General features: G+C 37.5%; 2 protein-coding genes across 6 annotated transcripts in view; one reads left to right on the forward strand and one right to left on the reverse strand.

Moving 5' to 3' along the window:
• Positions 1–8,508, forward strand: part of st6gal2 (ST6 beta-galactosamide alpha-2,6-sialyltranferase 2) — a 74,843-nt gene extending 66,335 nt beyond the window's left edge. For 3 of the 4 annotated variants that reach the window (XM_012956685.3, XM_012956684.3, XM_012956683.3), the window contains one exon: positions 3,656–8,508. In XM_012956685.3, coding sequence (XP_012812139.2) covers positions 3,656–3,918 — 263 coding nt within the window. In that variant the 3' untranslated portion in view covers positions 3,919–8,508. 4 annotated transcript variants of the gene reach the window in all.
• tmtops2 overlaps positions 1,204–23,642 on the reverse strand; it is an 81,401-nt gene continuing 58,962 nt past the window's right edge. Inside the window, exons 4-5 of one of the 2 annotated variants that reach the window (XM_018091129.2) lie at positions 13,579–13,812; positions 1,204–2,569 (exon numbers count right to left, since the gene is read on the reverse strand). In XM_018091129.2, the coding sequence (XP_017946618.1) occupies positions 2,321–2,569; positions 13,579–13,812 (483 nt within the window). In that variant the 3' untranslated portion in view covers positions 1,204–2,320. 2 annotated transcript variants of the gene reach the window in all.

The following is a 23,642-nucleotide window of genomic DNA, read 5'->3' on the forward strand; positions in this document are numbered from 1 at the left end:
AAAACGACAGTAGGTGTAGTGCCTTGCAAAAGTATTTAGATACTTGACCAGTCCTCCTTCTCCAACATTGTTTTATGATATCACATAATCTTTAAAAAAAAATAGCATGCTGTTTTCATAAATATTCTATACCAACATTTTTAGATTTTGTAAAACCATCTTTGCAGCACCAACAGAATGGCTAACAAGGTACAGCTCTGCCTAGCTCTGCTCCCTCTATTATAGTGATTTGGAACATTCCTCCAGGCAGGATTCACATTAGTTAGATGGTGCTTGCACAACTCAGTTTTCCAGTAGTGGCAGCAATTCTGTATACAGAAGGGCTTTGACTGGGCTTTTGGGCAACTACAGTGTTCCTTTTTGTTGGTCTTTGGGTCATTGTCCTACTTAAAGATGAACATTTTTTACAAGTTTCAGTTTTTTAGATACAAGATCTTTTGGTGTATTTCCCTGCATTTTGTACCATCCGTTATTCATTCTGGCTGATACAAAGCAGTTCCAACCCTGAAGCCACCATACTTCTCTGTAGGCAGTGTTAATTTGTGACCATACATTCCTTTTCAAGGTACAGAAGTACCAAAAATGGAAAGGATTTTATATATGTAAAAAAAATTCTACCATTAACCTTTTCTTGCAAAGCGTGAGTTTTCTTCAGAAATGTGATCTGAAGCAAAAAGCACAAAATATTAGTGTAGAATTATTTAGTAACATAAGGGAACTGCTGAAGCTACTGAATACTTTTGCAAGGCAATGTGTATGTGTGCACGCATAAAATCAGAAGAGGATTATTGCTTCTACTGTATAATGCCTGGGTATGCCAATTCACAGTAAATATGACATATATATAAATAGATCACTATGATGATTACAGTGAGAAGCCCTGTGTTAAAAATAGTATAGTTATTCAGTGATAGATATTGTCAGTACTTGGGTCTGTGCAGTCCAGTGTATTGGTCTATTGTACGGGTATAGGACCCATTATCTGGTTATCATAGATGGCCCTTGTCATATAAATCAGACAGAATAAAAGACTAGTTGTATGATTGTCTTAGGAGAGGTTATGATGTCGGATAGAACTGTTCTAATATACCTGTAATGGGATACCTTAAACCAATACCTTAAACCAAGTAAAATAAAATAAATTTAAGTGGGATACCTTAAACCAAGTAAAATAAAATAAGTAGAACAAAGTTCAGTTGACTATAAGGTTGTGTAACAGTTCTTCTGCATTTTATCTTGGGAAAGAAAGCCTGAGAATTGTCACATTTACCATAAGTGTAATACCCCAACAAGTTTAACACGTGGGTTGGATCATTAACCAAACACATGGTGGGAGCATTTTCAAGCACTCTGCGTCGGTTATGTACGGCTACACCTAGCTGTTACTTTTGTACATTTGGCTCCAGACGTTTAGTGTTAGTTCAGTTACTGTCGTGTGTATGGAATTTGAAGATAAAGTCCTCAAAGCAAGCATTGCTTCATCTTTATCAGTTGTGTTTCCTATTCATTTTGCCACAGGCAAGTGGGATTATCTTGATATAATTAGTATATTATATTGTAGATATCTGTTTAGGTTAGAAAGTCCACTGCTCCTGTAATTTTTAAGCATGTGTTATTTTCTAGTTCAGACCAACACACACATCAGGAAAGTTTAGGGCCTTTCATGTCTCTCATATTTCTGTTCTGTTACTTTACATAAATCCAGTGCCTTAATGTTGTCTTCTACATAGTTAGAAAACTATAATACTGTGCAATTCATTGCTTCTTTAGACACTCCAGATAAAAAGAGGTGAGATTTTGCAAAACAGATACAGGGGTTTATACAGCTTACAAGGAGATTATCATTAGAAAGCTAGTGTTCCTCAGAAAGTGTCCTGAGATATCAGTGCACTGTTTGAAATACAGATCTTTCTTTATACACCACCAAATGGAAAAGCCTTGAATTACAACTGCTTTCTACATCTAAATGCAAACTATCTCTGATTGTGATATTATGTTTGTGCCTGAAATAAAAGAACCAGTCAACACAAAGTGTTGCACCTTGTACATTTTCTCCTTTGTAAACTCCAGGCATATGTCAATCAGGGTGCCTATAGGAACACGTCTCATCTGATTTCATTTATCAAAGGGTAGGGAATGTGTGTTTAGTGCTGGTCTCTTCAGATACCTGTGAAGGCTAGAAGATTTGTGAAAGATTTCTGGTGATACATTCCCTGTGCGTTTTGTTGGTTTGAACTGCGTGAGGAACACTCCCGCCTCCTCTTGTTTTCTTATACTCATAAACTGCTGTGAAGGCAGAACAAATAATTCCAATAATATATTAAGTTCCTGAAATTAAATGTTCTGTTGTAGATTGTGGCATTTGATCAGATGGTGACTCGTTGTTTTGTCTATGAATGCAAGGCATCTTGTCCACACTTTCAGGTATCTGAGTCTGTCCAGGGATTGCCACTATATTGTTAAGTTTTTGGTTCAGTTGGATGACTGTATAATTCGACTGACATATAGATTTCCCATCAGCTGATGATGTAGGATGACAGTGAAAAAGTATAAGAAAGCATTTGTAGAACTAGAAGGAAAAAACAAAAGAAAATAAGCTGCATTATTGATGTAATACATTTTATCAGTCAAAATCTACATTTGTGCCTACTTCTGTAGGTTTTACATGGAAAGCAGAATACTTTCTAACATGTTTTTTTGTGTGTTATTTTAATTGTGATCTTGTCACATATGCACATTTAGGGACACTTGGATGGGGGCTTCAATATAAATGTAGAAATACATCTACTGCAATGTTATTCTGCAGTTCACACCAACCTGCAGATAAATAACACTTGGTCACCTGCTTAGTAGCAAGCATTTCATTGGTTGTTATGGGTTACTAGAACTGAGGCAAGTTTTGGGACTTTTATTAGATAACACGTTTACATACTGTACAAACAAATAACTAGTTTACAAACTGCTGGCAAAGGCAATGCATGTAGACAATTTTAATTACACTATAAGGGAATTATAATCCCATTTATAATCCCATTTAAAGGGGATCTAAACCCAAGCAAATACATTGGTGTAAATGTTCTCATTGTGGCTCCCTGAGCCCTTTTGCAAATATGTAATAATACAAAAATGTAACTTTTTTTGATTCTTAGTGGTTTCTGAGATATTAGCAGTTTTAGACTGCTAATAGAAGGCTTTACTTCAACAGATCTCATTAAAGGTCAGTTTCCCCAACTGTCTATGCATGGTCTCAGTTGACCCAAAAGACTGGTATTAAAAGTCTATGCCTAGTAATAAGCTGTTCATGATGTTCATGAATGTAAATAGAGAAAGTGTTCAGAGGGCCACTCTAAGTAAGGTTACTTCGATTCAGTTTTTAGGTTTGGGTTCCCTTTAAAGAGATCATGAGTATGTTACAGATACATAATGAATACATCAATCTTAAATGCTATGCAGCTGTATACTTTATACTATATGTTGTATTTCAGTATAAATAAAATGAGTTTTTATTTTTGAGACATTTGTTTTTTTGTTTTTAGACATTTTCCACATTTCACACATGTAACACAGTTTCTAAAGTTCCCATACAAACTGGGATATAGCTTTGAACCATAAGGAATATGCTAGTATTTAATTTCATCTTATTGTGTTTCCTTAGGTATCCTCATCATGATGTCAATGTGCCGGACGGTGCACGTGTACGAATATATTCCTTCCTATAGGCAAACAGACCTGTGTCACTATCATGAACAATATTATGATGCAGCATGTACACTGGGAGCCTACCACCCTTTACTGTATGAAAAAATGCTCATCCAAAGGATTAATCAAGGGACAGAAGACAATCTTCTAAGAAAAGGGAAAGTAATCTTGCCAGGATTCAGCTCTATACATTGCCCAATAAAGGATCACATTACATAAGAAAGGGAGGTGAATTGTTTTTGAGAAAAAAAATCATGTGCAATAATTTGCTACTGTTGAAATGTCAACTAAAATACTTGAAAAAAAAGAATTACTGAGACCAAAAGTAATTGGTCCTTAAACTGAGTGGTGGATATATAAATGTCTAACCGAGCCATGGACGTATATATATAAACGCTTTGCAGTGAGTAAAGCAAGCTTTGCTGATGGGTGGTGCAAATCGGTGTTATTTAGGCAGAAGTCAATATTCTGTTGTGGATCAGAAAGGAATGCTTTGATTGATTTATAATGTGCCATTTTGTTAAACTATTATTAGGAAACAGTTCTTGTTTGTATTGCCAGTATAAGATAAAGCAAACATAGAGTAACTCAGCTGATGTCCACGTGACCTACTGTAGTTATTAAACAGATGACCACCTGACCAAGCTTTTTTTTATTACAGTGCTAGTTATATGTACATATATTTTATGTAACTTTGGTAGGTAGATCAGGTTTGTTAATCGCTGTAGACAAAGTGGCACAAAGAGGTGCATTTTAAAAGATCCTAGTTTCATCACCTTTTCTCCATCCAGAAATACTTATTTATTTACTAAGAATGAGCACAGAAGCACTATGCTCTGGCTATATGAGATGCAGAAGTACTTAAATATGTGGAAGTCCCATTCAAGAACCTGCAGTAAACATTTATACCAAACAATAGTTGTAATGCAGTATGTAGCCCTTTGCCCAGCTAATCTAGGAAGCCTCCTGTGAACCTAAGTTTCATACTTTTCTAATACTCAGGAGATCCTTCTTTATTTTTAGATTTCTTTTTTTAATTTATTAGCACTATGCCTCTCACTTCACACTGGAGATCTTTCTTCCTTGCTGAGCCAGTTCTCTACAAGGACTTTCCTTCTGCTTTAATTGCTGGTGTCTGCAGACATGGTTTATCCATAGTTTAAACAAAAGTGGCAACTGGTCTACTGTGTTTAAGGAGAATTAAACCCTAAAAACAAATATGGAGACAAATGCTATATTCTATATACTGAACTTACTGCACCAGCCTAATGTATCAGAATCTCTATAACTGATGACCCAGGCCTTCAAAGTTGTCACATGAGCTCCCCATATGGGATTTTATCAGAAGTGTCAGTGACATTCACATGCTCAGTGTGCTCTGGGCAGCTGTTGAGAAGCTCTAGGGGCCATTGAAAATCATCAAGCAGAAAATGAGGTTATACTTGTCATATAAGCTGATGTTTTAGGGCTGATGCTAACTGTGCTGGTTTAAAGCTGTCATATAATGAGAAAATCCTTTACTAATCAGCCTTGTATTGGGATTTATATATATATATATACAGTATATTGTGTATTGGTCCCTTAGCTCAGTACCTGACAGCAGCACAGAGCATGTGCAGGGAATCAGGAGAAAAGAAGATGGGGAGTTACTGGGGGGCATCTTTGAATTCACAAATCTTCTCTGCTAAATGGCTGTGATTGCCTGTGATGGAAGAGAATCTCCAAACATAATGTACAACATTTCTAGCCTACTTTTATTGTTAAACTTTAGTTTTCCTTTAACATACATATTCAGGACCTGGCTATAAAAAACCAAGGTGGAGCCAAGGTGCAGTATTTATAAACACAAATATCACAGTTGCTTGGAATTGTCACTTTACTGCAGTAAGAGGCCTGTATTGCCATCATTCTCCTCTTCTGTAAATTAGGACCCTGACCCTGAGTAATTTTTTTACCCCAAGCTCTGACCTTCATACACAACTCATTGTCTTATGTTAGTTTTTCCAGCAAACCTCAGTGTTATAGTCTCCATTATATAACCAAACTAATTTACAGATTTAAATACATTTCTGTCATTTTAGCAATCTGTTATATCAGCTCTGCTCTCGCACCCTGCATTCCCTTAGCAAATGCTCCCTCTGTTCATAAACAGTTTATATAGTTTCTTTATTAACACTCAGTAAGGCTATACCTTCGCAATCATGTCCAAAATACTGTCTAAAGGGCACATTTATCAAAATGTGAGTTTAGTGCTCACCACAGAAAAGGCACCCACTTTCTATTCATTCCTGTGGCAATTTTAGAAGCGTATATATCAGCGGGTGAAATTTGGTAATGGATGAAATTAGGAATGGATAAAAAGTGGGTGAGTTCTAAACTCACATTTTGATTAATCTGCCCAAAAGTGTTAAACCATGCAAGGAAAGGATGTGAAATCTACCAATGGCCATTATAAAATACGGTGTGCTACTGAGTGCACCTACATTCAGGTAGAGGCAGTTTAAGAATGGGAAAAATGATGAATGGCAGGAACATACACACAACCCACAGAATTGGAAATAATGTGCCTACAAACTCATAGGCACTCAGTGGCAATAATGACCCATGGTTGTTCTAGTAGTTACCATGCAGCATGCGTAGCTTAGCCTACACATGGCATGGGAAGTTATTTTATTTAGGATTGAGCCAGGAAAACATTCTATTGATGGAGGCATCTCCCCTACATCTGACTGTTCCCAAGCTTTGCTCTTACTAGTAGCTGTCACTGTAGGGTTGGGGAACAAGCAAGGCTTGAATTTCGCCTTTTCCAGATCCTTGCTTCTACTGGCTAGAAGGGAACCGGAAAATATGATTTTCTGCCATTCCAGCTTGGGTGTAGTAGGGCAGGTTTGAAAGCATGGAAAGTTAATTGCATGACACTTAGCAGCATTTCTCCTGTACCTCCAGGCTGGTACAAGATTCAAAAACATTGTAAAGTCTTCCATTTGCCCATTCTTTATGTACCAATTTATGGTTTTCTTTGTAACAGGCAAATTAGTCTATAAGTTTTTGGGGGGTCCTGATTACTGATTCTGTGGAGCACCACTATACTCGGTAAATCCATCCAAATGCAGAATAAGGTTTAATTGATCTGGTTTAGAATTAGTAACATTTAAATTTAAATAATAATAGTGCTTGTCTTGTAAAGACATATCGCTAAACTGGTGTTTTAAAAGACAAACTGTATCTGTGAAAGTGCAAAATGCAGTTGGTGATGTTAAAAAGATATATATTAGGCCAATATTTTTGGTCTCAACCTTCCAGTATATGTGCGTTATCTGAAATTTTACCATAAACTCACCTTGCCTTATGGAAGGGGCAGCCCTGGTTGTGCAGCATTTGGGCTTTCATCAAATTGCTATGAGCATAGTAATGCCTTGAGCAATGGCTGTTGCCCCCCCCCAAAGTACCCTTTTGTATCTGGCTTAGTGTGAAAGGTTTCCTGCATTACACTGGTTCAGATTCATGGTACCTGTTCCAATGAACTGATTTACACAAGTGCCAGAATGACTATATTTTATGACATGTTCTAGTTCACTAGGCATCCTGGCATTCATTGGATTGAATGAGAGCAAAGTAGTTTGTCAGTAAATGTTGTATAAATTGGCTAATTAAGAACATAGCATCACATACTTAGGCATTTTTCACAGATTTACTAACTAAGCTGGTTTTTACACAAGTCATGCAGCTTTTTATGCTATCTTTAAAGGAGAACTAAAACCCATAAAAGATTATTTGTGTAGGTACGTTTCAGAGGTATAGACCTTCACTGCTAAAGGGCTGTGGTGTCATTTGGTTGGTAAATAAGCCCAAAATATATGGTTTAACAAATCTACACTAAGGGGAGCATTTACTAACGGTCAGATTTTTTTTTTCTGATTTGGATTTTTTAGTGCTAAAAAGTCGCAGAAAAAAGTTGCAACTTTTTTAAGATTTACTGTGCGATAAAATGGCTTAAAATCCAAATCTGACAATTCGAAAGCTGAAACTTAAAATCATGTAAAAGTCAATGGCAGATGTCCCTTTCGCCTTCCTTGAAGATTGCTTCAAAATGCTGTTTTTTGTGGGACCATCTGAAAGAGTAGAGATTTCAATGCAACGATTTTAAAAAGTAGTAGTTTTGCGACTTTTCTGCAACTTTTTCCAGCACTTTTTCTCTTCAGACTTTTTAAGTAAATGTCTGACAATTGTCAGAAATTCCAATTTTTTGAAAAAGAAAAAAATGAGAAAAGTTAGAGTTATAGTAAATTGGCATCTATTTCTTTGGTGGGCTTTAGTTCTCCATTAAGTTGTGGCTTCTCTGTATGATAAATATTCTGTGTTTCACATGGCGGTGCGCTGCTTTTACACAGCTTTATAAAAATGCACCTTGTTCAATGAGGCAAAACAGGAAAAATTAAGAACTACATTTGCTCTTGGAGCTGCTCTGGACATAACATTTTTGTATAAAGATTTCCATAGTTATACAGTATTGACTTATATCCTGCCAGGCCACGATGTACATTACAGCTAGCCATTCCAATGGACTCTTGAAATGTTTTATTGCAATCTGAAGCCAGACTATTTCCTTTTCTACTATGGTTATAATTTTTTGGACTTTTTTTATTTTACTTCCACGCCTAATGTCCATCTGATAAAATCTTACATTTTGACTAGACCGCCATTTTTGAACAGTGTTTGTACACAAATATTAACACTTTTCTATTTTGATTTTGTACATTTTTACTTATGCTCTGTATTTCATGTAAATAAAATAATTGTCCATTTGTACTGAGTGTGCTGGGAATTTATTTGGTACTTTTGTCTAAAATGTCTACAAAATGTCTGTAAGAAAGAAGTATCCCCCCGAAAATGGCATTATTTTAAACTACCTAAATCTATCCATGTCTGTGATAAACAGGCTATAATGCAGGTACAGAAAGTTTAAAGGAGACATATACAAAAATTTTTTACTTTATCTTAAAAAGCAGCTAACACAGAAAAATTGAATACAATAAAGTTTATTTTCTACTTACTCTTCAAGAAGGCTGTTAAATCCCTGCTGAAACGCTGCAGCCCCTCCCATCCACAGGGCTTCCTGCCAGAACAAAGTTTCTGTCTTCAGCTAGGGCCGCCGGCCCCAGCTTCTTTCCTATTGACACGCTGCAGCCAGTGAGAGAGGAGTGGGCGTGAGATGTGGGCGGGGACTTTGGTGATGTCATTTCCCCGCCCACATCAGTCACGCTGGGGTCCTGCCCACTGTGCTGCTCCCAGCCCCGCCCAGCCCTCCTGAAAAGCTGTTCACTTGGCTGGCAGCGTCTGTGACTCGATCCTTGTAAGTAAGCCTCTTCACTCTCTTTATTGAAAAATAATATTTTGCCAAAAAACGTTTTTTATACTAAAGGAGTCTATTCTATAGACTGTACCTAATGAAAAGAAATGTTTGTTTTTACATGCAACTCCCTGCAACTTGTACTTTGACACCTAAACTGGGGTTTTTTTTTGTATTTTCCCCTGCAACAACTCCCTGCAACTTGTACTTTGACACCTAAACTGGCTGTTTTTTGGTATTTTCCCCTGCAACAACTCCCTGCAACTTGTACTTTGATACCTAAACTGGCTGTTTTTTGGTATTTTCCCCTGCAACAACTCCCTGCAACTTGTACTTTGATACCTAAACTGGCCGTTTTTTGGTATTTTCCCCTGCAACAACTCCCTGCAACTTGTACTTTGACACCTAAACTGGCCGTTTTTTGGTATTTTCCCCTGCAACAACTCCCTGCAACTTGTACTTTGACACCTAAACTGGGTTTTTTTTTTTGTATTTTCCCCTGCAACAACTCCCTGCAACTTGTACTTTGACACCTAAACTGGCCGTTTTTTGGTATTTTCCCCTGCAACAACTCCCTGCAACTTGTACTTTGATACCTAAGCTGGGGTTTTTTTGCATTTTCTCCTGCAACAACTCCCTGCAACTTGTAAAGATCAGGCAGCAGCACAGGACAGCTATGTGCAGACTGGTAACAGATACACAGGCAGGGAGGTGGGAGGGGTTTCCTTGCTACAGCAGAGTTCAGCCTGTCAGTCAGTGCTGTGACCATTTCCTGTGGGAGAATGAAGAGACACTCCCATCTCTCATTTCAGTTTAGCTTCAGAGGAGTGAAGATCTCTCTGCAGCTCTGATATAAAAACGATTTTAGCAGGTAAAATGCATTCAAATCGTTTTTTTTCTGCAAGATTACATAGATTGAAGAAAGATGAATTATATAACTGAATATGAAGGTGATATGAAATGTCTCCTTTAAAAGTCTTGGATGTAGTTGCTAGTGATGAGTGAAATTTTTCGCCAGGCGTGGGTTCATGGCAAATTGTTTGGTGAAACGGCATATATTCACTCATCACTAGCAGTTGCAATAACAGGGCTTCTTTCGTGAAAGGCAAATAGGGCATATAACCCCTGTAAAAAAGCAAAAGAAGACATTTTCTAGGCTAACATCTGCTCTACTCTGTGCACCAACACTCAGGTGATTACTGTAGTTTTTAGTGTGGGAACACGGTGCAGCAAGCAGATTTGCTTCTCTCAGCCTGACAGAAAAACGGAGGCAGGGGCGCTTCTGCCATTAGGCGAGTTGAGAAACTCGCCTCAGGCGGCAGAAGCGCCCCAGTTACCAGGGGCGGCAAAAAGCCGCTCCTGGTAACTTTTTTTTAAATCGGAAATTCGGCTCTTCTAGTGCAGAGAGTGCAATTGCGCTCTCTGCACTAGCGATCTCACCACCCCCGGACCCGCTCCTGCGCTCAGAAGGTAAGTGCTGGGGAGTGGGGGGGCGGCATCCAGAAGCCGCCTCAGGCGGCGATATGTCTAGAATCGCCCCTGAACGGAGGGCTGAGAGAAGCAAAACAGAAGCACTGGGTGCCCTTGCCTTTAAAAGGGCTTTTCTTAATTTGTCTCCCTTAATTAAATACACGAGGGATTAATACATATGTAAGCCAACATTCCTGAGTATCACAGCAATGTAAAATACTGTGTGCCTTTGTAATAAACCAGCTAATGGTATCGCAGTCAAGGCAGGATAACTGGGCGGAAGATAACAAAAAGGGAAAGGAAGCAGAGATTACATGAAGAAGTGGAACCACAGCACTTGCCCTTGCCACTTATACTGGATGAAACAATCCCACGTAATCTGGTGTAAAATGTGCTTTATTAACACAAAAGTAAAGTGTATAGCCGGCTTACTTTATATATAGGAGGTAACAAAGTTGTCATTATGGCAACAAAGGTTTTCCCCCTGACTGATTTTAAAAGCTTTTTAAAAATATATGGGCATATCATACCTTATAATGCCTGCTTATTAGCTTCTGTGGCTGTACCCACACATACTGTTCACTCACTGCATTATACAGATAGACCTCTATGTACATGCATAGTAACACATTAAAAAAGCAGTTCAGTGTAAATATGAAACTGGGTAAAAAAGATAGACTGCGCAAAATACAAATGTTTTCAATATAGTTAGTTAGGCAAAAATGTAATCTATAAGGGCTGGAGTGGGCAGATGTCTAACATAGTGGCCATAACACTATTTTCTCCTTTATAGCTCTCTAAACTGTTAGCAGTCAATACCCAATCAGTGACTAGAGGTGGGGCCATATTGTTCAGTTAGTTTGCATTCGAATCTGACCTACTTGCTCACAAACTAAGTTATGTCCCACGTGGACCCCCTAAAGACAGTGATTAAGAGGTTAGAAAACGGAAAGCAGGAAGTAGTGTTCTGACTATCATGTTAGACATCTGCTCACTCCAACCCTTATAGATTACATTTTTGCCTACATATTTTGAGCAGTCTATCTATTTTACCCATGTACTAGTCACCTGTTTAAAAACAAGAATTGTATTGGTGGCTATGTGCTACTGCATCTAGGCAAACTTATCAAAGGTTTGGTCTTATGGCGCACAGTGATTTGCAGTCACTGCTATTATCCCTAAAATAAATGCCAGAGCATGACACGTGCTCATGTTTTGATATATCAGGGTCACTCTGTCCCTTACTATAATCTCTTTATAATAGGGATCATTTTTTTTGCAGCTACCCCATTGCCAAGACTAATCTTTAAATTCAGTTCTTTTATCCAGACTTGAAAAGGCTCAATCGTGTTGTTGCAGTAGCAGATTACGTTTGTACACATAAAACTCTGCAAAAGCATTGCATTAATCACGACAACATAGGAGAATTGTGTTTTTCATTCCATGTATTCCTTTTGGTAAAGCACGTGAGTTCATACTACCATGGTACCTACAGATCTCAGTGTTCCTTTGTGTTTTTGCTATTTACCATCCAAATAGCAAAATTATCAAATTAACCTAAAAATTTAATTGGGCTTTGAATAGATGTATCAGTAATAACTTTAAAAACCACATTGCAGTTCACTTGGGAGTTTCCATTCTGTTTGGATTAAGGTTCAATTAAAGCAGCAATACTAACTGTAACATGCTGGCACTCTTACCTTTTTTATCTAAATGATATTACCAAATAAGTACCAAGTATCAAGCTGGGAGCTCAATTCTAGCAGCAGTCAAAATTGACACTTTAACTAGGCTGACATTCTACTCTCACTGACACTATCATTTTAAAGCACGACTACTCAGCTGAATTAATATATCAATTTTGATTTTAGAAACATTTTAAAGGGCAAGTCAAAACACAAGGTTGCCAAAATTACTAATCTTTCACCCCAGGCTGGTCCCTTTTGGTGGCCTGGGCTAAGTACATGTACAGCTACCAAGCATTACTGCACAACATATGGTCACTGAACTTCCTAACACAACCCTCCCCCCATAACTTTCCTTTTCCCCAGCTAATATATGCCCACATTTTAATATTTTGTAGCAATAGCAACTTTAAGAACTTTGTCTATATATGTACCAGCTTTGCAAACTGACAGTTGCTTTGACTAATTCTCCTAAGCAGATTTGCCTTAGGCCAGATTTCATTTTTTAACTAGTAGTTCATGATCAAAACTAATTGCTAACTGGTTAATATACCCAAGCATCAGTTTTTAGGGCAGGGGTACACGGGGAGATTAGTCGCGCTGTGACAAATCTCCATTGTCGCGGGCGACTTATCTCCCCGCAATGCCATCCCACTGGCTAGAATGTAAATAACCAGTGGGATGGCATACGCCACGATTTGCCAAAGTTGCCTTGAGAGGAAACTTTGGGTGACTTAGGCAAATTGTGGCGCCGTGCATTCCAGCGGGGAGATTATTCGCCCGTGACCACAAAGATTTGTTGCGACGACTAATCTTCCTGTGTATCACTGCCCTTAGCAGCCCAAAGAGATTTTGTAGAAGCATTTCCTTCTATCTGGTACGATCAATTTTTCTTTGTGAATTAACAAGATGCCCTATTCCTGCCTACCCTAGCAACCAGGCAGAGGTTTGAATAAGGGACTGGAATATGAACAGGAAAGGGTCTGAATAGAAAGATATGTAATAAGTAACACTAACAATGAAATTGGATCCTCACAGAAGAATAGTTTTTTGGCTGCTGGGGTGAATGATGAAAGCAAATAATTAAAAAATTATAAAAAGTAAATAATGAAGAACAATTGAAACGTTGCTAAGAACTAGCCATTCCATAACATACTAGAAGTTAACTTAAAGGTGAACCAACCCTTAGTCATAACAACTAAGTCATAATAAGTAATAATAACGGAGTGTCCGTATATTTCAAAAGGCCAAAAAATGTGGCAGAATTTTCCTCTTGTGGACTGCGGCAAGCATTATTTCACCTTTTGCTAAAGACACCCCAAGAAACATATTTTCTGTTTTGTCTTTTGGGAAAAAGTGGTTATCACTACTCACCTGCTTATTCATAAGTATATAAATAATGGGGTTGAAAACAGTACTGCTCTTGGCCAAAATTGATGGGACAACACTTGCAACAGGAGATATCACCCCTGGCCTTCCGAATGTAGCAAGCAAGGCCACCACTCCATATGGCAACCAGCAAAGTAAGTAGCAGATAACTGTTGTGATCACCATGAACAGGACATGGTATTCTCTTTTACGGGCAGCAATCTTTCTGATCTTTCCAACCTGACAAAGGATAAAAAAAGAATATTAAGGATTTAATTAAGATTGTATCTGTGATAGACAAGCAGAAGCATAGCTAGTTCCAATAATCCTCCTTTCATACCACATATGCACTGCTGATACAGAATCATTAGAATCAAGTATCAAAACCCATACTAATATATTTTTTTATAAGATCAGCATGATGGTTATTTTAGAAATTGCCAGCTCACTTGACCTTACATGTATGTAATGAAATGTGGAATCTGATGTTTTCTTCTCTGCAGTTCCTCTCTTATATCATCCCACCCGTAACGCTAACCCGCAAAACCTTAACACACAACCGTATCCTATGGGAGAAAAAGATTAGTCTAACCCACACCCAACCCAAACCCACCATGGTCACCCAAATTTCAACCCTAACCCACTTGACATGGGGGTTAACCTGCTGGTCAGCCCACACATCACTACATCTCATACACATCAAAATGATTTTTCAATTTTTCTTTCCACTTGTTTTGCTTGTAAATGTACCTATATTTAGTGTTAAGTCTTATTTTCCACCAGTAGGTGGTGCAATCTGCCAAACATTAGAATGCTAAAACCACAAATTAACTGCAAGTGATATATTTGTGTATGATGGTGACTTTGGATAACATTAAAATATTGTAAAGCTTTGCCATTTGATCCAATTAAATAATGTATACATTACCTTTTATTCAGTGCATTCTGTTTGACACCCCTACCACAACAGCACCATGAAGGTTTGTTTGGTAATATCAATAATTACATAGACAAAAGCCTGTCAGAGCCGTATATAGATATTCTGAAATAAGGTTTGAGACACCTGTTATCAAGCTGAATATGCTGCATTCCTATCGTTCCATGTTCTTTCATTTTCATAACCTCACATATCTACTAGCAACTTGAACAGATTTCTTGTCTCCCATTTCTATTAGATTCCTAATGAAGCTGTCATTTGGTCGGGTTTGCATGCATGTTGTTGTCAGCTGCTTTCAAGCCCACATCTGTCTGTAAGGCTAAATATACAGTGTGACAGGAATAGACCTCTTCTTGTTTTTAACTTCTAGGTTTTAATTTTATTTTCTGGAAGATGCAAAACGAAATTAGCTTGCAGCTGTCACTTAACCCAATAATCTGCAAATTAGCAAACTAAATACAATTTTCACTGGCATTAAAGTAGGATAAAAGGCAAAAATAAATCATGAAAAATTGTATATGAATATACAAAACTCAAGTTATAAATCTCTTTCAAGATCAGCCCTAAAGGGGACCAGGGTTTATATCTAATTAACTGTATATTGTAAATTATATTTCCAATTTACCATCTGTTTGAATGGATTTTATACATATTGACTACATATGGGTGTCTCCTTGGCATTTGAAGATTTGTGAACAGTTCCAAAGGCAGGCAGGCTTTATTGGTGACACTTGACTTACAGCCTTCAGCATAACAACTGATTTAGGTACAAAGTGTATGTATTCTCCACTGATGTAGATACACTGGGGGACAAAGTGTTGATTGGTTGCTGCCCACCCTAAATATAGTGTGCACTGACTGGCACAGCATCCATCTTTCAGTACACACAAAGGGCAGATTTCAGCATGAAAATGCATAATTCTGAGGTCTCACAGTGAAATGTACCCTGTGTATGCACAGGTGAATGCTGTGCCTGTCAGTGCACACTAAAGACAGCCAGTCAGTCTTTTCTAACCCTGTGAATTTACAATGGCAGAGAAAACATTTATTGCTACACAAGACTAAAAGTGGGCATACACAACCAGATCCATTTGTTTGGTCAAACTAGTGGATCCGTGCCCCATTTGGAAAACCAGTCAATGGGCTATATTGAGTTGAGTCAATCATTGGGCCAAAGGCTAACAATTGGATCATCCACTGGAGCCAACAGAGACCCATGAGATGAGAACCAAATCAATGTGCCAATTAACTTTTCCTCTTTCAGTTTTCACCTAGATATCAATTGGGCGGGCCCCATACATGTGAGATAAGCTGCCATCTTGGTCTGAATGGAGACCATCGGGGAGACAACCATATCAATGAGCCAATGTGGTCCTGTCTTGACAGGATTTTGACAACCTGCCCCATTTTTATCCAGATGTCAGTTGGGCAGGCCAGTCTACTTTGTCAACTTTGCAGGCGCCTATAGTCAGTTCCATAATACTGTGCAACGCTAGGCAACATGCTATCTCATATTATAAAAAGCTGCCATAAAATGACAGGACCCATATGTAATAAACCAGTCGATAATACACACATACTTTATTTTTACTACAATACTACAATGCCATTTATGTAAATGTGTAAATATTATCAAAATAAATATATTATAAATGTAATGTCAATCATTCGCAATTCAAAGTGTGCCATGAAGCCTTATAGGAGCTGGAACAGAGTTTCCTTCCAAAAAGATACAAGAACTTGCAATATCTTCTAAAGTGCTGTAGATTGTTTTTATGTTGCTGGCTTTTTTTAAGTTAATTTGCTAATTAAAAAGATACTAGTGTTTCAGTCACTTATCTCTCTTTAGAACCTCTTTGAAATTAATTTGTATGTGTAGTTCTGAATGTAATTTCAGATTAACATAAAACTACTTATGTAAGGTAATGTATTGTTTGTGTAACCCATAGCAACTAACCAGATGTTTGCTTTCAACCAGCTAATCAGCAATTGCTACCTGTTGATTTGTTGCTATGGGTTACATGTGCTGGATCAAACTTTGCATCTGTTATTACACTGCTCTTCTTTAACATTATTTGGCTTTTTTATTAATTTTCGAGTTTATGAATTTGAGCTTTTCTTCTGTATTTTTCTAAATGGAATAAACTCACATATCAAATGCTAACTTATTTATTAATAAGGAAAACTCATGCAAATAAAAAACTTGAATCCTTCAAATTTTACCTCAAATTTAACTCAAGTAAGTAAATATGGCTTAATTTTGCCTAGGACAACTCCCACTGACTTCAATAGAAACTGGCAAGCTTTTAGTTTTTCAAATTTTTACATTAGAGTTTTAGGGTATTTTTCACTTAATAAATACCAGATATTTGAATTTTTGAAACATTATTCGAATTTGAGTTTGCTATCACAAAAAAAACATGAATTGTGAAAAAAATCAAACTCGAACGTTGATAAATCTCACCCTAAGCATTACATAGATTATGTTCATTTCTGTCATTCAGCCACATATAGCTCAGCACTAGAATCCAAGCTATTTCTATACAGTATTTTAGATGATATGATTATCATACTACTGTTAAATTACATAATTACAAAGATATTTACAACCCAAATTTCACAAATATTAGGATACTGTGTAAAATATAGATAAAACGAGAATAGGATAGGTTATCATTTATAACCACTATATGTAATTGCAAATAGTACAAAGACAACATATCAAATGTTGAAACTGTATAATTTTATTGTTTTCTGAAAAATATATGGCAACAATACATAGAAAAAAAGTTGTGAGAGGGCAACAAAAGACTGGAAAAGCTGTGTAATGCCAAAACAAACACCCAGGGGAATATCACCAATTGGCATAAAAAGAAACAAGCAGATCCCAGAGAGGCAGTGTCTCTTACAATATGTAAAGGTGGGTAGGGGTATACCTAGGGTGCCACCTTTTTTCTTTTTGTAATACCGGCCTTTGGTTGGGTGCTGGCCGTGACATCATTTGGGGGGTCTATTGCGTGAGGGGTGGGAAAATGGGCAGGGAAAAAGTAACATGGGACTGTGACTATAAAGGCTAATTGACAGCGGAGAGGGTGTGGAAAGGGAGGAATTTATAAAGTATTACAAAAGTACATTGCCAGTAAATTTGTAATACTGGTGCTGGCCCTAGTTGGTGATCTATGGGCTAGGCCAGTTAAATATTGCCCAGGTGGCAACACTTGGTACACCTCTCTGTAAAACACTGCACAGGCAAACATTGCAACAATTTAAGAGTAACATTTTTGTAACATAAAATTGCAAAGAATTTGGGGATTTAATCCTTTTCAGTACATAATATTATAGAATCCAATACTGGATTACCGGGATCTTTGGGCCCTTTACTCAAGCACCTCCCTGCCTTAATTTCGGTACATGGTCTATCACCTGGAAATATAACTGAGGTACACCATGGCCCTGTTCTACAAAATGTCCTGCCACCGCCTGTAATACTTTTTTTTAATCTCTGATTTATACTCCATTAGCATCTCCCTCACAGGTCAGGTAGTTTGTCCAATATATAAAAGCCCAAAAGGGCACTCAATGGCATAAATTGCAAAAGAAGTCAAATGTGTAAAATATCCACATGGAAGATATCCAACTCATAAAAATATGTTGCTGGCATTAAATTCAAAATGAGCAGTTATTTTTCAGGAACATTCTCAATTTGATATGTTGCCTTTGTACTGTTTGTAATTAATGTAAGGTTTGCATTTGCAAATCATCCCATTCTCTTTTTATTTTATACAGTGTCCCACTGGGATTGTATTTAATATTGTCAGTTATTACAGGTAATCACTGCAGAAAGCAAAAGCAGGATTTCTAAAAAGCTCTTTTGGGCAGGGCTCTCTTCACCTCTTGTATTGGTTATTGATTGCTTTATATGTTACTCTGTATGTCCAATGTACGAAACCCACTTATTGTACAGCGCTGCAGAATATGTTTGCGCTTTAAAAATAAATGTTAATAATAATAATAAACTGAAAGCCACAACTAAGACTTTAATGATCAGACTGAAAACATACATGTGAAGATTGCTTGCATTCTGGTTGAGAGTCTCTAAAAGATCTTGGGATCAATTAAACTAGGTCCAAAGCGTGGTCAAAATGTGAGGTGTGTTTATTTATGTATTCAATAAAAAAGAGTACAAGGAGTGATAGTGCCTTGCGCGAGAAAGGCTAAAAAAACTATTCTATTTAGTGCCCATATGCTAAATCTGTGGGTTGCAGATAAGCAGCACATATAACCTATTCTATTAGTATTCTTGAGATAATATTCAAATATTTTTTACAGGTTAAACCATGTGAATTTGTTAAAGGTGCTTTACAGTAGGGGCATGTGTGCTATATATGTATGCATTGTTAAAAAGAAAACAAGATAAACAGCTGCTATATTTAATAAACATAGAAATTTGAAAGAGAACTCTTGTATATAAACTGATTATCACACACTTCCCCTGACATGCTGACAAATGGAAGGCAACTGACATTTTCTAAACAATGGATATTCATTAATGTAAGCAACAAGCTGATCTGATAAATGTTTCTCAAAGCTAGAGGAATTAACCTCTCACATACATAATACAAAGTACTTATAGCCAAGAATATGGTGAGGGAAAAAGATTTGTAGCAGGATAAACTTGTCTATATGTGGTTTCAATGTTGCATTATGTGGCTGGCTTACCCAGAGACAAAATGATTGGATACTGTCTGATTTGACCATTCAAAAAAACATCCTCCCTGCTCCTCTATTAATAGTTCTACAAAGGTATATACTGCTAAAAGCTTATATTAACATAAGATAAATATTAGCATTCCAGAAATTATTTTCCATTATTGAGTAAAAGGTTAGGAAAGGGGGTGGGTGCATAGAACAGGTGGCAGAAATTGCAAATAGAAAGGTAGGAAAATGATAGATGGAATATGTAAAATAAACATTTCCAAAGAATGAAGAAATCCAATAATATTTTTCTCAAATTGTACCAGGTTCCAACTGACTTCTATGGTAACACAACTTGAGAATTCTCTAGAATACCTGCAAATTTTTGGAATGATGGAAACATTTCAATTCACCCCTATACTGACTTTAATTAATCTTGGGACGTCTAAGTTGACAAATTGATTTGATAAGAAAACTTTAGCAAAAAGACACAAGTAAATCTGATAAATTTCTAAGAATCTTGATCTGGAGGAAAAATGCTTGCACTAATGTGATCTTGTCAGTTGGTAAACGCCCTTCAGTGTCAATGTTGTGAATGATATACAATTATAACTGAAGGATAAGTTGGTTTTCCTGTCACATTGCTGAGATGACAAAAGAGCAAAGTGTACATCGCAACACTGAGTAAAGGCACTTTAAAAATGCTTTATTGGCTCCATGTGTAGATACAAACAAAACAAAGCAACGTTTTCAGCCGGAAACATTGCCTTGTTATTCTCATGTCTACCACTAGGTTGCAAGTTAGCATATTTAGCAATACAAATAATTCTTAAATCTTTTCCAGCCCTCAGAAAACCTGCTTTTTGGAAAGGTCTGGGGTGTGAGAAATCATTGCCTTTCATTGTATGTAATGTATTTGAGGCAGAAGTTCCCACCAGTGGCTGAACTTCCCACTGCTTCTTACTGTATTAAATGTATTTTTGGTGCCGCTGTATTTAATATATTTTGGGTGCTACTACTTCTGCCCCTCACTGTATTTAGGATCTCAAATTATTTTTCATAGAAGTCAATGTACCAGTATTTAATAGTGCATACTGTGTGTATATATTGTACGAGCTAATTGTGTAAAAAGTGACCCATGTGCCATTAGCGTCAATGTGTTTTAGCTGGGAGAGAAATGCCTGAAGCCACCCTAAATTATTGTGGAGCAGTATAAGCAATTTTGCCTGTTTACCCACTACAATTCAGGACAGTACCAGTGCTATTAGCCCATGGAGGCACTATCAGTTCAGGCAGCTGAATCCTTTAGCAGAGGTGTCAGGGAGCTGCTATCTTGTAGCCTGTTGTTCTGCTGATCGGCTGCCTGGGGGGGTGGGGGTGACATCACTCAAATGTGCAGCACAGCAGTAAAGAGTGCTTGAAGTTTATCCCATGGCTGGGGGCACCTGGGAAAGTAAGGAAATGGCTAGCCCAATGTGAAATTTCATAATTAAATATAAGAAAAAAAATCTGTTTGCACTTTTAAAAATGGATTTAAATGCAGGATTCTGCTGGTGAAGCTCTATTAACTGATGTGTTTAAAAAAACATGTTTTCCCATGACAGTATTCCTTTAGGCATAAAGAATTATCATGCTGATGGGAAAATGGAAAAGAACCACTTTACTCAGCAGAGGTAGAATGGTGTTGAGAGGGAAATTAATGGTAGCAGTGTTTGCATTGCAGATGAATACACTAAAGACTTGCATTAATAGTAAAGGTTGTGTAATACCAGGGCAACAGAGACCAATAGAACAAAGCCTTCCTGTCAACTTAGCTCTTTCTAAATGCCAGCCTTTTGATCAAATTGTCCATGTGCCGGAGCTTCGAATAGTACACAACAATGCTTTGTGCTCTCTTCTGACCCTGATAGAATAATTGTGACAATGGGTGCAGTTTGTGTCATCAACTGCAGGTCACAAACAAAGGAACATGCGCTAAGGCAATAAGCAGCAAGGAGAATGTAAAAACAGTATTTTATATTTATGTATGTTGATATACTCTATTTTTTCAGGATGTTGTAGAACTGTACTTAGGATAAAATTCACTTGTAAATTAGAGGTTTTTTTCAAAGATAATTTCATTTTTATATTTATCAATAATACGTCCATGTACAAAGAAAGGTTCATACAGAATTCATTTGCAAAGATGGAAATGAAATAGCTTCACTGACCTGCACAGAACCCTGACTTCAACCCAAGTAAAACCCCTGTAGCATGAATTCAGGTCCAATTGCTCAACATCAGCCCCCAACCTGTTACATTTAAATAGAAGCAAATCCCTCTAACAATGTTCCCACATCAAATGTAGAGGGTAAAGGCTATTTTAAAAGAAAAGAGAAAACCAGCTACATATTAATACCCTTGGTTTTGGAAAGAAATACATATAAACCATTAAAACCATTTTCAAAATTGAATTAACGTTTTGGAACTTTCTTAGAATAAGAAAGCCTATGACCTTGGGGAGGGGATGTGTTCCCATAGGCCTAGGAGTAAAGTGACTAGTGCTTGCCCAGAGTTTATTTAAGGGGAGGGTACACATGGCCCTGCCCCCTTTGGACAACCTGGTGTCACGTTTGGATATTTTGGGGAGTGTGGAACATAAGACCCCAGTAAAAAGATTAGTTCCTTAAGTGAAGAAACAGTTAAGTTGGGGAAAGGGACCCTGTGAAAAAGATATAAATAGTGGATAGGTGATCCAACGATAACACACTTCAGGAGAGTTACTGTAGATCAGTGATCCCCAACCTTTCTTTCTCGTGAGCCAATCAAATGTAAAAAGACTTGGAGAGCAACACAAGCACCATAAAATTTCATGGAGGTGCCAAATAAGGGCTAAGATTGGATATTAGGTAGCCTCTATGCACACTATCAGCTTACAGGGGGCTTTATTTGGTAGTAAATCTTGTTTTTATTCAACCAAAACTTGCCCCAAGTCAGGAATTCAAAAATAACTACCTGGTTTGGGGGCACTGAGAGCAACATCCAAGGGGTTGGGGGGCAACACGTTGCTCATGAGCCACTGGTTGGGGATCACTGTTGTAGATAGACAGGGTATCTAGAAAAAGAGGTAATTTATTGTAGGGTAATTTCCCAGGTGGTACTCAGCATGTTTAAAGACTCAAGTCAGCAGGCATTCTTAAAGCACCATGAAACACAGGGAGACAATACCAGTGATGTGTAGGTAAGCATAGTTAAAAGTGTATGCGAGCCGCTGTACCTGACATATTGAATATACAGAGAAGTATCTGCTGTTATTTGTTAAATAGATTGTTATTTGGTTCAAGATCCTCAAGCACCCATCACTGTGTTAAATACAGTGTTTTTGTGTAAGTTATTGAGACCCCTTTTCTCCTCCAGTGCGAGGGGGTTATCTGAGAGGGAGGGTCATTTAACATGTTCTGCCAAGGAGCAGCTGGATGTAGGCCATTACAGTCAATAAAGGGTTACATTTAAATAAAATAAATTCTTTTGATACCGCTGAATGCATATATCCTGACATAACAAGCTAATTAGTCAGAAAGCAGGTTGGGGGGATGTACCCTGCATCTAAAAGCTGCATTAAAAAATAAAAACCAATCAGCCTTTGGCCTGAATACATAACCAAGTGTTCATTTTGCATCTGCATCATAATCAGTCATGATGGACAGGCACACCTCCTCTCAGTACGGATGTTGTGTTTGTGGCGTCAGCTCATGGGTTACATAACTATCTTGGGTGGGCTGTCACGATAATGCAATGAAATAGCCTCCTACAGCAATACAGTATATTTATTAGTAAATATAGTAATTGAAAAGATATCTGTAATGATCGCAAATGAAATACTGAGTGACAATGCTGACTTAATGGTAGTCACATTCAAAAAGAAAACAGTGGCGTAAGTTTTGTGTTATAACTGCCACAATACAGAGGGAGTACAATGGTGATGCAAGTTAATTTTAACATTCAGTATAAACGTGCTCCATCCACATGTAACTATGAATAAAGGTAGGATAAAGCTGTAGTAGAATTAATAGGCTACATGTGTATTTGGCTTTTCAGCTATGTATAAGAAAGTATACCTGCCTATTCAGGTGGAATCTCTCTGAAAAAGACATAGGGCATATGTGGCTCCAACTTTTGCACAGTGACACCCTCGGCCAGTCTCTGAACAGTGAGGGTATACTGTAACCTAGTGACAGGAACTTAGGTCCCATCTACAATAAAGAACCCCCCTTAGCCGTCTAAGATCTAGGGAACTGCCTGAGAAAAGGGGTAGCTATTTTATCAGTCCCCTACATTTATATGAGGTACTGGAAGATCTTATCATGGCTCCTCTCTTAGACCACTTTGCAGACTTGACATAACTGCTATAGTATGTACAAAGGTTACTTTTACCAAAACATTCAGATGCCTTCAGAAT

The sequence above is a fragment of the Xenopus tropicalis genome, chromosome 2 (assembly GCF_000004195.4).
Source record: "Xenopus tropicalis strain Nigerian chromosome 2, UCB_Xtro_10.0, whole genome shotgun sequence".
Taxonomy (NCBI): Eukaryota; Metazoa; Chordata; class Amphibia; order Anura; family Pipidae; genus Xenopus; species Xenopus tropicalis.